The sequence below is a fragment of the Miniopterus natalensis genome, chromosome 1 (genome assembly GCF_054644295.1).
Source record: "Miniopterus natalensis isolate mMinNat1 chromosome 1, mMinNat1.hap1, whole genome shotgun sequence".
NCBI lineage: Eukaryota > Metazoa > Chordata > Mammalia > Chiroptera > Miniopteridae > Miniopterus > Miniopterus natalensis.
Window position 1 is genome coordinate 172213519 of NC_142081.1, and position 16088 is coordinate 172229606.

The window sequence follows — 16088 nt, forward strand, 5'->3', positions numbered from 1 at the left end:
GCAGCATCTCAGAGCGCCAGACACTCATCCAGGATCCTGGTCTGCCTCCTGCACCAGGCTGCGCATTCTCAGGGCAGCAACCACGTCCTACTGGTTGTACCTCTGACCCCTAGCCGAGTCCCACCTGTGCTGGACACACAGTAAGAGCTATTGAATGATGAAGTCTCCCCCAAAGGAACAAGTCCCTCAGGTTCCAAAGGAATCGATTAGAGTCACAAGAAAGGACCTGGAAGAAGAGTCCAATGGCGACGTTCCTGTGCAGGGGCACTATTTACACTACTTGTGCAAAAGTAAGAAACTCACACACACACTGGGACATGTGAACTCTTTTTAATGCTGAGATTAATGTTGAAAGGGGGGACCCACATCACAGAGGCAGCAAAGATAACGAGGCAGGGAGAAATGGGAAGGGGTTCATAAGCCAGATCTCATACCAACACTCCTTTTGTCGTTCATTCTTCCTAAGGCCCCACGACAAGTTTTAGTGGAACTGACTCAATAGGAAAAAAGGGCTGAAAGGGTACCTTAAGATGTTAACCATGGTTATCTCTGGGTAATAGGGTTATGGATCATTTCTATTTTATTCTTCTGTTTTTAAAAAACCCTTTTTAAAACATTTTTGTTTATAATGAACATGTAGCTAATAATGAAGCTATAAAACTTTTTTTAATTAAAAAACTGGAACAGCTCAAAATTATATAATCAATCACATTTAACTTTGGTAATAAGTGCTCCCGGTCCAAGCCTTCCAGCGTGACACCTGGCAGTAGTTACACAACGGCCGGGGCTGGCAAGTGGTGTGGTCCGGCTGGCCTACTTGCTCCTGTGTGCTGGTTAATTAGGCCAATTTTTCAGCTACTGTCCCAGTCATAACCTAAAGCTGGCGAAGCAGCATTTGTCCTGTTGGGCCTTAGGTTGGTCAACCAAGCTCAGAGGGTCCTCAAACTTCAGCGTGCATTAAAAGTACTAAGAGGTCAAAATGCAGATTCCTGGGCCCTACCCACAAAGATTTAGTAGGTTAAGGATCTGACCTAGCAGTGCACTTTTTAAAAGTACCTTCAAGGGATGCTTGATCAGGCCAGGACAAGGGTGAGGCAAGAAAAGCACTTAGGGTGCAGAGTTTAAGAAGGCACTCGCCCCTGAGGTCCTGCAAGTACAGGGTTGGCACCATGAGTGAGCACTTCCTTGAATTTTGCCTCTCTTGCCCCACGCTAATCCCAGCCCTGTCCCCAGTGCTGGTGACGAGAGACCCTGTTCTGAAAAGGCTAAGTGGCATGATGACAGTTTGGGCTGTACATGACAAGTTGCGCTATGAAAATGTTTAATGCATAAAGAATAAGCTAGGTATAAATCTGATTCCTAAAAATGAAAATCTGGGCTCATCTGCATTTTGTAAGTGTCTTAAAGCACTGTGGAAGGCATGAAATATACATTTTACTTTTAAAGATACATAACGCTCTGCAATTCTCCAGGTTAAAGCTAAGATATGGTTTCTTAGATATTCTGCAACCAGCAGGATTCCAAATGACACTTTCCCTAATTCCTCCCAAGTTGGAGGTGTAGATAAGCCTAAGAGGTGTATAAGTTATGTGTTTCCTGTGAAGATAAAAATAGTCCCTTTCTCCTCTCAAAATACTGTGGCCTTGAGCCATTCTGGTGTCTCCAATGGCACTAATCAGCTTCTAGGCAGATGTCAGAGTGCTTATAATTCCTACTGAGAATTTATTGCTCATGCAATTAAAAATCCTAACCATTCACTGATTTACCCCACAGACTTAAGTCTTCAAATAATAAAAGATTAAACAAAAAAGAATCATAAAGATGAAATTGTTATTGAGATAAAATTCTATATAACATTATATGTTTCAGGTGTGCAAATTTGGTATTTGCATATAATGCAAAATGACCACCACACAGAGTTAACATCCATCACCACGCAGTTATAAAAATTTTTTTTCTTGTGATGAGGACTTTTAAGATCAGCTTTCTTAGCAACTTTCAAACATGCAGTACAGTATTAACTAAAATCACTCTGCTGTACATTACATCCCATGACCTGTCTACAGTATTTTATAACTGGAAGTTTGTACCTTTTAACCACCACCCCCCTTCATCCATTTTGCCCACCCTCACCCCCCACCTCCTCCTGGCAATCACCAGTCTGTTCTCTGTATCTGAGTTTATTTTTAAAAATATTCCACATGCAGGTGAGATCATATGATATTTGTCTTTCTCTGTCTGACTTATTTTGCTTACAATAATGCCCTCGAGGTCCATCCATGTTGTCACAAATGGCAAGATTTCATTCTCTTTTACAGCTGAATAATATTCCACTGTATGTATACACCCCATTTTCTTTCCTTTCATCCACTGATGAACACTTTGATTGTTTCTGAAATGAACTTGGTTTTCTGATTGTAGTAGTTCTGGTGTTTAATGGCAATGCAGCAATGCTCTGTAGCAATCTGCCCCTATCCTGGTGCGGGTCTGAGTCAAATTCACATTCCTGCCATAATACCATTATAATAAAGAAACTTAAGTCAGCTAAAATAGGATTATAGAAAAACTCAGGTTAACTTTTACTTATAAAAGGATTATACTTTTTCAAAACCCCAGAATAGATATTTTGAAAATATATTTTGTTTTGTACATTCTTAAAGAGAGCCAGAAACTGGCATATGCACACTTTAACAGAAGTTTGTTTAACAAACAAAACAAAATTTCAGCTGTAATCTCCTGTGTATCTAGCTATCTTTAACAGAGTGTCTATCATTTAAAAAAATCATTCTCCTAAGGAAGTGATGTTCTAAACTAGTGGTAATCAAACTTTTAATGTAGAGGTGAGGCAGTAAATATTTTAGGCTTTGAGGACCACAGAGTAGTCTCTCTTAAAATAATTCTGCCGTCATACCACAAATGTAGCTCTAGACATATAAACAAATAAGCATGTCTGTGTTCCAATAAAACTTGACTTAGGGACACTGAAATTTTTATTTTATTTTCATGTCTCATAAATATCTTCTGGTTATTCTTGAGCATTCAAAAAAAATTCTTAGCTATGGGTCTATAGTTTGACAACCCCAGTTCTAAATAGCCATTGGAAAGATGTCCCAATTCCAAGACCAAGTACAAACAAACAAACAAACAGTGAGACTACTTGGAGAGGGCCTTCCTCAGCCAGAAATGTTGTGCAGGAGGTGCCATGGTCATGCGTCCCAGGTACAATACAACTCTAACAATAGTGACTTCATTTTGCCACATAATTCAGAAGTGGAGGAGACGGGTTATTGACACAGTGCCCATAGAAAGATTATGTACCTATCCTTAGATTTATTTAAATTTCCACTAAATTATAGGTGACCCTATATACATTTGTAAATAAATAAAGGAGGCTAATTTGATGTAAAAAACACACGTGGCTCTACTGGAAAAAAAAATTCCATACAGTAGAAGTTCCACTAATATAAAAGGGACCACTCATGTGTTTTTTAGAAAAGTAGGTCCAAGTTCAGGGTCATGGTTACATACTGAAACCTGTTTCTCCTGCTTTTCCATCACAAACATTAAAAAAAAAAGGCCAGATCACACCAACAAAGGATCTAATGATTTAGACAGGTTACTTAGTGTTCTTAACAGATGTGGTCTTTACATAGATCCCCCAAATTAGCAACACACCCTACCAGACCAAATGTGTTATGGCCCATGAAAGAAAAGTGATACCAACACTTGGGGGGGCCCAAGGCTGGGGAGGGTGAGACTCTTTAGTTGAGAGCCACATTTCCTCAATTTTTTCAGAATAGAAGAGAATCACAGCAACCTGCTTTTAAATTCTACTTGAAAAGTAGGTTGCCGTGATATCCCCATTCCTCCAGTTTAAATGTCTACAGCAATTCCTGCATCCACAGAGAGCTTCTTCCTAAGAAGGAGATACTAAAGTGTCACATCAAAAACAACACTCATAACTCCCAAGCAATTTAAGAAGAAAACTCATTTCAAGTTCAGGAACAGAAAATAAAAACAGACTTCAGACACTGTCAGTTATCGCCAATGAACACGCAAAAACATTAACGTAGAAAGACAAGCAGCTATTTTTACACAGATTGACTGTCACCCTAAGAAGATCTGGCAATTATTCCTTGGTTCGGAGCTGTCCTGAAAGCCAGCACAGTGCACCTTGCATGGCATGTGCTCCAGACACAGCAGCATGAGATCATGGCAGGTGATAACCTTACTGACTTCGGGGCACTCAGGCACGGCGGCCCATTTAAGATTAAACAAGATAGTTATATACTTTAATTGTCAGATGGGTTTCTTTTTCAAACTCAGTCACATCACTTCAGAGTCCCACCTCCCATTACACAATGTCTCAAAATTGCACCAGACATGGGTTAAAGAGATGACGAACTATCTATGCAACGAGATACCAAAATAATGTTGTAGGAGAGTATTTCATGACACGGAAAGATGCTCAGAACACATCTATTGTTCAGCACCAAAACACAAGATTACAAAGAAATAGAACCTCATTTTTGTAATTAAAAAAAAAAAAAATTTAATGGTCTTGAAAAATATATAGTAAAGGGGATATTCTAAAAGTGGCTTGATTCTTATTTTTGTTTATTATCTAGTTCTTCTATCCTTCACATAACATTTTTATAATAAAAAATTGTTTTAATTTAAAAACACAAGTATACAAATGTTTGCACAAATCAAGCTACATTCCAGTTACTCGGGTAGCCTTACAGCAAATTCTCAAAGGCAAGTAAATAAGTCAAAAAGGAGTTCTATTTAGCACTAGCTTTATTTAACATTTAAGAATTCCAGTAATTTAATATAGGAGTAGGCCTACTAGAATCTCCCTAATTGTGGGGGAGGGGGCTCTAAAAAAGCAAAGTTCTCCAGCAAAACTCAGTAAGTGTGTCAGCAGCAAGTCTTAAAACTTTTAGCCTCTAACCCAAGTATGGTTTGGACACCCCAATGTTTGGAAGGTCCTATCATCTTTAAAAAATGGAAATAGAAAGGCTAAGAGGTTAGGAAGTAGGAAAATATTTCCACCTTCCAAAGAGGCAAAGTTTTAGTAACTTCGCCTCATTTCATGAGAATATAGAAAGGCACAGCCCCAAAGCCCCAAAGCTGAGCAGTCCTTAAAGGCAAGCCCACCATTATTACTTTACCCTGGGAAAAGTGTCGCTAGGCTATCATCCAAAAGACCCTAACGTTTCTCAATACCCAAACTATGTCATGAGCTATACTTGCTTACAGGAACTGAAAAAGATTCCTGACCACAAATGAAAAGGGCTGAGTGCAAAGAGCAAGGTGCTGAGCACAAAGACCAAGGTGCTTACTGCAAAGACCAAGGTGTTTAGTGCAAAGGCCATGGTGCTTACTGCAAAGACCAAGGTGTTTAGTGCAAAGGCCACGGTGCTGGGCACAAAGATCAAGATGGTGCTGGGGCACAGGGTGCCAAGGGGCTGAGTGCAACAAAATAATAATTGCACTCGCCTAAAAGAATTTAATCACTCCACACCACAGCCTATAAATACAGAAGACGCCTTCCCAGTCAAGGAGAATATGCTGTTAGAGCATGAGCTCACCCTCTCCACTCCTTGATCAAAAAATAAAGTTTCTGCTCTGCTTTACTAAACTCAGTCTTGTTCTATTGGGGTGAATGGCACTGAGCAGAAGGACCTCAGTTTGGGTCCCTGACCTGTAAGGGTCAGTAACAAAAGGTCCCTAAGACCCCAGCCACATGGGTGACCCAGATGGCTGGCTGGCAAGCAGTCCAAAGCCATCTATCTACATGGCCGGCGTGACAGGTCTGCCCTCACCTTTGCCAGATGGCAGGCTGGGCATGTACTTTGTTTGCAGGGTGTTACGCTTACAGCAGCATCTCCCTAGAAGGATAGTTTAGCCACCCAGAACTGAAATTAACTCTGACCAAAATACATAGAAGGCAGCCCAGATTTTGCAAATGCAGTCAAAGGGAAACTTTCTCATCAAGAGGCCTCATTCTGGGTGATTTATTACTTTGATTTGGGTATATTGTATTATCTATAAATAATCGCTCACACCGGACAGCATGCTAATTATATAATGCAGCGATTTAGAAATAATACATTATTTAGCATTTCCTTAAATTGTTTCAAACCCCTGTTAACACTCTGCTGTAAATGGAGTGCAACTGGTGACTTCTGAGAGTTAATTTGGTGCAGTTCAGCAGTTATCTGGATATCCAATCTAGCTAACAATCCATGTGTCCTATGTAAGCCCAACACTGAAAGGAGCCAGACAAGAAATAACAAATGCTGGCACAGATGTGGAGAAAAGGAAATGCTTGTCCACTAATGGTGGGAATGTAAATTGGTGCAGAAGCTATGGAAAACAGTATGGACGTTCCTCAAGAAATTAAAAACAGCACTACTATACGATCCCACAATCCCACTCACTTGTGGGTACATATCCCAAGGAAACAAAACCATTATCTTGAAGAAATATCTCCACTCCCATGTTCAGTGGAGCATTATTCACAATAGCCAAGATATGGAAACAACCTGTGTCCATCAACGGATACATGGATCAAGAAAATGTGGTATACACAATGGAATATTATTCAGCCTTAAAAGAATAGACGATCCTATCTTTTGTGACAACATGAATGAAACTGGAGGGTATTATGCTAAGTGAAATAAGCCAACATAGAGCATAGTATCACTTACATGTAGAATCTTAAAAAAAAATGTTGAACTCATAGAAACAAAGTAGAAAAGTGGCTGCCAGGGGATGGGGGTGAGGGGAATAGGGAGAGGTTGGCAAAAGGATACAAACTCAGTTCTAAAATGCATAGGGCCTGAGGATCTAATGCATAACTGGTGCCTATAGTTAATAATACTGTAGTGCCTAAGTGTAATTTGCTAAGACAGTAGAACTTACATGTAGTCACCAAAACAAAACACAACAAAATGAAACAAAGCGAGTAGATAGGTGATGTGATGGATGTGGTAATTAACTCAATGAGGGGAATCCTTTCACAGTGCAGTAGACATAAATCAAATCATTATGCTGTACACTTTAAATATCTCACAATTTTATTTGTCAATTACATCTCAATAAAGCTGGGAAAAAAGGTACTGGATCTTCTTAAATTATTACAGAGGTTTGAAAAACAACTGATTTATCATATCAATCATAATTTCTTTTCTTTCCACAATTATGTAAATTATTTCAGAATTCACATGGGCTTTCTGAAATTATAAGCCAAATTAAACTTATAAAATATTTATCTTACCAATTAACATTTAAGTCCACTATAAAGTCTGAAATTTATTCAAGACATTTTGGGTAGAGAGGGATAAGAGCCAAATGGATAAATTAGGGTTAAAATACATGTTTGGCCTTTTATTTGTGCCTAAATCTGGTAAAAACCTTATTTTCTGACATTTATTTCAACCAAAGAGACCAAAGGTTTCTGAGAAGCTATGCATGGAATCTTGGTGATTTCTGAAGTTTTTAGAACTCTATTTTTCTCCCAATTTTGATCTGCAAGAAAAGCAAATGGCCATTTTCACCAAAGGATATCAAACCACTTTTAGAACTAGGAAACTGATCACTGTGCAAATCTTCAATAAGCAATACAAGAGTAATTACAGTAATGCAAGTTCAATGCAAAGAATCATGAATTGTTTTGTTTTGGTTTTTTAATGAAAGTTCCCATTAGTTTCCACTGTAAGGTCTGCTACAAAATGGCAAATATGTTATAATTCTTTGCCATTATAAACCACCTTTAATGTCACTAAGTCAATGTAGACCCATGTAAATTATAGCTTGGTTAGAGGTGTATTAAAACAATTTTTAAAACCCCCTACAATTTCAAGCTTTACATGCTACATATTTGTCCCTTAACATAAACTGACAGAACATGGTTTTTAAGAGTCCCACATAAGTGTTAAAAAAAATTTCTTTCTCAATATACTCAAATCTACATGTGAAAATTTCAAAACAAATGAATTTTTCAATCATCTAGCATTTAACCATTCAAAATCAAAGATTTTCATGAGCATTTCTCAAAGCTGAATTCATTAAGCAATTATGCATCAATGTCACTGACAGAAGTAGCCTAAATTTCTGCACTAATACTATGCATTTATTATTCTGATTTTTATTAATTCTAATTTTTACAGAGTGCAATTTCTTTCATCCTTGGGGCTAAGCTTATTTACAGAATAAACCATACAGCAGATCTACATAAGCTAAAATGTGTCAAAATGGGCACCACTGCTCCAATTCTAAATTTTATACTATTTTTAGCTTTTTATTTTAAATTTAAACATCAAAAAAACCTTGCCCCATAATAGTATTAACTAGATTATTTTTTCATATTTTCAATCCAAAACAAAAATCAACCAAGAAATTAGCTAACAACTATATTTCTGAAGTACAATTGGGACATATTTGACAACAGGCAAATGTCTAAGGTTCACAGAAAAATACTACCTCTATCAAAGCATTTAGAGATCAAGATATCTGATGTGTTAGGTGAGCGAACTAAATGCCTTAATCAGTTTAGTGTCTGTAGCAAATTGACATCAGTAAGGTTTCCTAAAGAGCTTAACCTAAGAGGGCAGAGTCCACACTACCCTCATTTCTTCACCTAGTGCCATGAATCAGGGGCTCGGGAGATGCCGGATAGGTGTCTGCAACCCAGGCCCCAGAATGCACTAATGGGAATCCCAAGAAAGGATCCTTTGGGAAGGGACCCATTTCCTATCTAGTTTCAAACAGGCAGGAGTTTCCCCAGCAGAAGTGATTAATACTGATCCTGTTGGGTGGCAAATGAGCCTGGCAAGTAACATGGTAGCAATTTTGTCACCCAGAGAAAAGTAAGGGTGAGTCCACAGATGTCTTCTTAAGGTCAATGACTCATAACCAACTGGCAGACCACATACTGGCAAATGGAAGCATGGAAGGGGAAAAGAGGCACCTCTTAATGCCTCCTTGGCCTTGAAGCCAGGGAGAGATAAAAATGGCACTTAATCTTATAAAATTCCCAACTACTGAGCTTCTCAAAGGAAGGTCTGTGGAGGATGCTATGTCCAAGATCTGTTGTTGATAGTCCACAGGAGGGAAGTACAGACTGAGAATAAGCATTTTGAAGGAGTAATTTTTACAGCTGTTGAATTTATTAACTTAAAAAATCTTGTGTTTTGTGTATCTCTTTTTCACTTCATTTTTCTAGTAACTGGTTCTTACTGTATTTTGTATAAAGTATCAATCCAGAATGAATTGGAAATGAAAAACAACAACGAGGTCCTTTACTGTGGACAGTTTGAGAAGCACCACACCAAAGCACCCAAAAGACAGTTTTGTGTGGACAGTGTGCATGTTATGACTGCAAGGGTACTGATTTGCTGCAGTCATCTCTTCAGTTATGTGAATATTAAGGTTCTTCAGAAGCAGGTAATTGAGCTTGTGTGTACTACACTACACTAAGCTCCTCTGATTAACACCTGAATTAATCGAGAGATATTTGAATTGTGGGCTAATGAGATACCATATAATCAAAACGGTTCCAAGGAACCGTGATATTAATTAACATGATTCCCTTGGAAAAGAGAAGTTCTGTGGTCAAACAAGTTTGAGATATACACTCCCTCCCAGAGCCCCTCCTGGGAAGTCGTAACACACCTCAGCGTATCAAGGATTCTGAGGCGGCCTATAATTAAAAGTGTTTAAGTGCACAGATGTGACTCTCTTTATCTAAAAACATATCTTCTTCAGGAAACACAATTTTGGAAATACTGGTACAGTCAAAAGACTCCAGATCAGCAATCAAAAATACCCAAGGGTTACTTACTAGCTATTTATTGTCTTCGTTTGTACATGGATCATGCTACCCAGCTCCCACTGAGCTCCAGCACCAACGAGATGATGACATAAAAATCACATCATGCAGCTCCTTGAGGGCAAGGAGTTGGCTCCCACTCTGCAGCCCAACCCACACAACATGCTCAGCAGTTACTCAGCTGTTCCCTAGGAATGTTCCAGGGTGTCTCATCACTCCTCAAACCCAGGATGGCTCATTTTGTGGGCCACTCCCTCAGAATTCTGTGTCTTTGGAGGCCTCCCATCCTCTGGCTGGTGTGGTGTAGCAGGCACCTGGAAACGTAGACTGGCCCCAGAGGAGAGCCAGGAGGGAGGCCTGCACTTGGAAAAAACCCCAGCTGATGATCACGCTCCCTGGCCTCAACCTCTGTGCAGAGACATTTGTCCTGCTGGGGGTGCAGGTCACAGCAGGGCAAGACTCAGGAGTTCAGGTCCCCATGTCCACATCATGCTCCCCTGTCCCACAGCACCCACGTGGTACTCAGTGGGGATCAATGAGCTGGATCAATGAGCTAGATCAATACTGCATCATCTTCAACAATCTCAACACAAAAAAATATCACAACCCCAAAATAGAAAGCATCAGAACAAAGAAATCATGTCAATCCAGCTTCCAATTGACCTCTGGCGCCCCATGTCAACAATCAACAATGCACGTTCCCTCAAAGAACTGTTCTTTTTAACTTCTATGGCTCCTCTCTTTACTTCAAAGGCAGCACCCATATTTTGAACGACAGGCTCCCGTGGTCAGTGAAATGTAGGACAAGGGAATTGGTTTTCGTACACATTCTCCCAACCACCAAACCACCGGGTCTTTGTTAAGGTCAAAATTATCATGAAACATTATTTACACAGTACACAGTGAGCTCAGTTCTGCAGCTGTTTCAAGCACGAGCCACAACGTGAAATTATAAAAAAAAAGATAAGGAGCACTGGTTTTACTCACTGTTCACGTAAACATTAAATGTCACGGAAGACCTGACATCAGAATTGGACACTAGGAACGTGTACGTGCCTCCTTCGGTCCCTTTTAATCTGGTTAGATGAAGGTCACTCACATATCTACAAAGAGACGACAAGAAGCCAATCACTGTGGGCTGCCCGCCTTGAGTAGGTCTTTTTCAGTTTCTATCTGGAAATACATGTCTGTTTAGGGAAAGTACAGCTCACTTAATTCAGTATTAGCAAGATCAGCATTAACAAATAGAAACGCACACACATATTTAATTTGGGACAAGTGCCTGTTGTGAGACTAGAGCGGGAAAGCCTTTCTCAGTGTAAAGGCCACTTCGCAGGCGCTGCAGCCTCTCCCGCCGCCTGGGCTGTCCTCAAGGCCACCTTCTCACCAGTGTCCTGAGCTTACCTGCCCCGCTCTGCTGTAAGGACAGTGGCCTGAAAAAGCCCCCGACTAGCAGCCTGTCTCCATGCAGACACCGCAGGGCCCTCACCTTCCTTCTCGAAACACCACGATCTCCTGGCGTGCCTCCTACCCCACTTCTTCTGAGCGCCTTTTGCAGTATTTACTATTCAAGCTTTCGTTTCACTGTAGGGCTGCCAGATACCTGAGCACGTGTGACTTGTGGGAGTCACTGACATGGGCTCCAGTGTGGATGGGGCACCCTGGGCAGCCCTGGACCCTCACGAGCTACACAACCGACAGGACACATGCAGTGGCGTGTTCAGGCTCCTCTCACACTGCACACGCTCGCAGGGCAGTCCACTCCCGCACTAAGCTACTTGCTGTTTGCTCGCTTTCAAACCCCTATCCCCAGTCCAGACTCCTCTGGCCTACGCCTCCGCTACAGAGCCATTTTTATGCCACCATTCCCGCCGCCTGGGTGCAGCTAATAATGACCCACACCGGCAACCTTCTCCTGCGACTTGCCCTTGGGCGCTTAGACGCACTTGAAAGTTGACTGCCGTCCAGGTCTATAACCCATGAGTGACTGGCCATGGGGAGGAACAGAAGCCCAGCTCCAGAGCACCCTGGGGTCAGGCCGTGCCTCAGCTTCACCTCACCTGCATCCCTTCTTTCCTCCTTTCCCCTCTCCACCCTGCTCCCCCACTCCCTGGTGGGTCTCTTTCTCCCTTAATGAAGCCCTTGCCCCCAAGAACCCCTGCCTGGGGCTCTGCTTCCAGGGAACCTGACCAAGGATACTTCCCATCTAAATATCACCTCTCGAGATGCCATGGTCAACCTCAAATTCAACACACCCCAAGCCCTTAGCCCCCTCCTCTCCTTGAATGGGATCGTCTCTCACCATCCAACCTGGCTGATGGACCCAAACTCCTAAGGGGCATCTTCAGCTCCTCCCTCTCTCTCCTACCCCCTCAATCACCAAGTCTTGGTAAGATGGTAGCCTGGACACCTCCCAAATCTATTCTCTTCCCTCCAACCCTTAGGCCTTGGCCCAGGACAGTATCATCTCCCACCCACCTTCTTACAATAGCCAACAGCTCCTGACTTGATAAATATACAAACTCTATCTAGGCACTCACCTCTTATTGCCCCTTTGATCTGGGTCAAACTACCTAACTCAGTTTCCTCTTGTATAGAAATGAGGGAAATACGAGTGCCTACTCATAGGGTTTGTGAGGGCTAAAATTATTGAGTTAATATATGAAAGGTACTTAGAACAATACAAGGTAGAAAAAGGCCCACGTGGCTTACATAAAGTGTTACTATTGCTACCGTTTTTGTTATAAATGTTTTGAGGATCAAACGAGAGATCTGATATAAAAGAGCTCAGGTTCCCTACCCGGCCCAAAGCTACTCAATGATTCTTAGTTTCTTATAGTTTTAAAAAATGATTAAAGGTGCTAACTTTCCTCTTCCTCTGGAGCAAATTATTTGATGTGTCCCTAGTACACGGAAGTCACTGCTTTGAAGTATCCTCAGAACTCCAGGAAAGAACTATCCTCTATTTTACAAATGAGAAAACTGAGGCGCAGACGTTTTTGTGCGCCCTAAACACACAGCAAAATTGGGATGAAGATTTCGGGAAGCAGCCCCAAACTTCCTTCTTTGCCATGTGTCCTCTCCAACTTTGATGGGTCACAGAAACAGGATCTGGTAAACCAAGTGGAAGAGGGGGGGAAATCTTTAATCCCCAGAGCAAGGGTCTTTTCTCACCTGATATTACTTTCATTCTCAGACTTGGGATAATTTTCCCATTTATCAGTGATGGTTTTGTTCATGTATATCCACTGTTGGTGTTCAGGTTTCGGGTATGCCTCATATTCAACAGTCAGATCTACGTTTTCTCCATCGTTGACAAATATTGTAGTATTCGCCATAGGCATGATATTAATGAATCCTTTATCTAATCGTGATGAAATAAAACAGCAAGAAACCGTTATCCACAGCTACCCAAAAATACAACTTCATCTTTGGATTACAAACATAGTAGACTGATTTCCAGTATGAATTGGCAATCACAAGAGGATTTAAACTAGCCCCTTGACATTTACTTTGCTCTTGTAGAATCACTGTCATAAAGGGAGAAAGGACACACACTTGAAATGTTTGTTCACCCTTTTCTATCTCTTCAGCAACTCTCTTACTTAAAGGTCTATCACCATCTTTTAACTCTTCTAGAACTACTAGTCTTGATGTTTATTAGGTTAAAAAAGTTTATAAAGGACTAAATAGCCCATACTCAGACTTAATATAAGTGTTTATTTGATAAGAAGGTTGACATAAATTCAGAAGGGACAGAGAGCCTCAATGTTCAATAAAAATGTTGTATTTCAAACAAAATAAACTCAGGTCTTCTCATCATATATTACAGATGAATCAAGGACAGCATTTTAACAATCAAACCATGTTTTTAACTAAACAACAAATGATTCCTATCAAACGTCTATGGGGTTGGGGAAGGGGGAGTTTTCTAGGTTTTTTAGAAGTGACAGAAGAAAAAAAATCATAAAAGACAAATCTGAATACATAAGCATTTTTAAATGTCTAAATAGTAAAATTAATTAAGGTCACAGGAAAAAGAGGGCATAAAAATACAGAAGAAAAACATTTTGTTAAGCGAGTACTAAAATAAGGGATCACTTATTAAAAGTAGCAAAACAATACAACTATTTCAAAAATAAAGTATATCCATCCTATTGAAAAATGACAACAAAACTCATTTGAAATAAACAAAATAATTTTGCAAGTGTGGTAAAAGTGGCAGACTGAATGACACACTCTGAATTGACACAACTCTTAGAAAGCATTTAGCAATGTAGATTTTTAAAAATTATTCTTCAATTTAAGCCTGTAATTTCCACTTGAGAACTCTTCTTAGTGAGGTGGATAGCTACATACAAAAGAAGTGCTATTTACATTAGTTATGATAATTTTTAAAATGAGAAACTGGTTAAATAAAGTAGGCCTTAGATATAATTATATAATAGTATTAAAAGAGCTTGAAAAATAACACAACAAAATAATTGCCATATTATTTTTATAGCCATCATTTATGGAATACTTACTATTCCAAGAAGTGCTCTAAGTACTTTAGCATACATTTAATAATTATAGCAAATATTTAATCTTACAATACTGAAAGAGAAAGCTTATGACCCCTAATTTGTAGATGAAAAAAATCAAGTCCTGGAAAGCCATATAGCTAGCTACCCAATGGGGGAACCTAGATTTGAATACAGGTCTATGAGAAGCTATGGCTGAACTCTTCTTACTATAGCATATCCTAGAGTCTCTACTTTAATTTAGAGAGAGATGGAATATGAATGAACTAAAACCCTGTTGCATACAAAAATATAAATATACCAAATCTTTAAGATAATTATATCAAGTCAGTGGAATTATGAAAGAGTTTTAATTTTATTTTCCTGTTTTTTTCAAATTTTAAAAATTAATTATGGGATTTAAAATTATCATTCATTATTTTTGGTGCTATTTGTTTAAATATATTAAAGTCTCACATGATGTTGTCAAAATAGTATTTACTGCCCTTTAGTTTCCTATAGATTTGGAATTAAAAAATAGAGTCCAACTGTTCTATGTACCAAATGAAAAAGAATTTTTTCAGGTGAGAATAGAAAATCATCCAATGAAAACTGGCTATGGAAACTACCACCTTTTCCTAATTCCTGAATCATAAATGATACCGCTTGCTAACTTAGGTCAATTTTGAAAGAATAAATATTTCCTCTTGAATGCTACACCAAATTTTCAGGTTTTCAAGGTTATAAATTCAAACCACACAATGCAAAATACTCAAATATTACAGACAACAATATTGCACGAAATATTGTTTCTCTCACAATCACCATGTGTGAAATACTTGCAACTCCCCCCAAGTATTCTACAGTCTGGTTTGCTCAATATAGTTTTATGCCCTACCGTGGAATAGAGCTTCAATTTCATGAAGTGTAAGAATTATTAGAATCAAAGAATTCCACCTGGGCTGATATAACATAAAGTATGATTTTTTCAAGTACATCTGCATTAAGAAACTGATAATATATTAATATTTAATTAAGTGCAAACACTGTGCCAGGTACTTCTATAAAATCTACTGCCTTTTCTCCTTCCCACAGCCTTGGGACTGTGAGGCTGTGTTTCTCAGAAGAGAAAATGCAGGCAGAGGTAAAGTAGGGTATATTCAAAAGTTAAGTGGCAGAGCCCCAACTCAAAACCAGGTCGGGGATCCCAAAGCCCTGTTCTCTCTAATACTCTACATTGTCTCCAAATCCTATTCTACTCTCAGCCCTCGGAGAAATTGCTTTTCTCTTTGTCTCTTCCTGTTCTTGTCCCATCCCAACCCACTCCTGAAACAATGCAAAACCAGATTCAGATTTCTCAGCCACAAGTCTTTCCGGTTATATAGTTATATTCTTGGAAATTGATGAATGGATTTTAAAAATCTGATTACATACAACACTATGTTCAAAACATCCTTACTAATTGCTTTCTGGGGCTGAAGCTGATATATCAACATGCTCCCTAATCAACTTAGCAAATTAGCACTTACTGAGTTTAATATTTTAAAAGCATAGCCTTCTATTCAAATTAATAAATGGCTCACAATCACATTTAGGGACAGAGGAGTACTCTTTCTCTGTGCTGACTCTATGATTACAACTAAAGTGTCTTCTCCATGTTCAGCCTGGTGAGGCCCTTTCAGTTACAACATGGGCAGAAATACCAAAATTATATGAGATTATTGTGGGACAAATCACAGACCTCTAAC

The 16088-nt window shown here is 39.5% G+C and overlaps 1 protein-coding gene across 7 annotated transcripts in view; it reads right to left on the reverse strand.

The window, feature by feature from the left end:
* KIT (KIT proto-oncogene, receptor tyrosine kinase) overlaps positions 1 to 16088 on the reverse strand; it is a 77679-nt gene that overhangs the window by 19065 nt on the left and 42526 nt on the right. For all 7 annotated transcript variants that reach the window (XM_016207249.2, XM_016207245.2, XM_016207237.2 and 4 more), the window contains exons 6-7: positions 13013 to 13202; positions 10826 to 10941 (exon numbers count right to left, since the gene is read on the reverse strand). In XM_016207249.2, coding sequence (XP_016062735.2) covers positions 10826 to 10941; positions 13013 to 13202 — 306 coding nt within the window. The remainder of the gene's footprint in view (positions 1 to 10825; positions 10942 to 13012; positions 13203 to 16088) is intronic.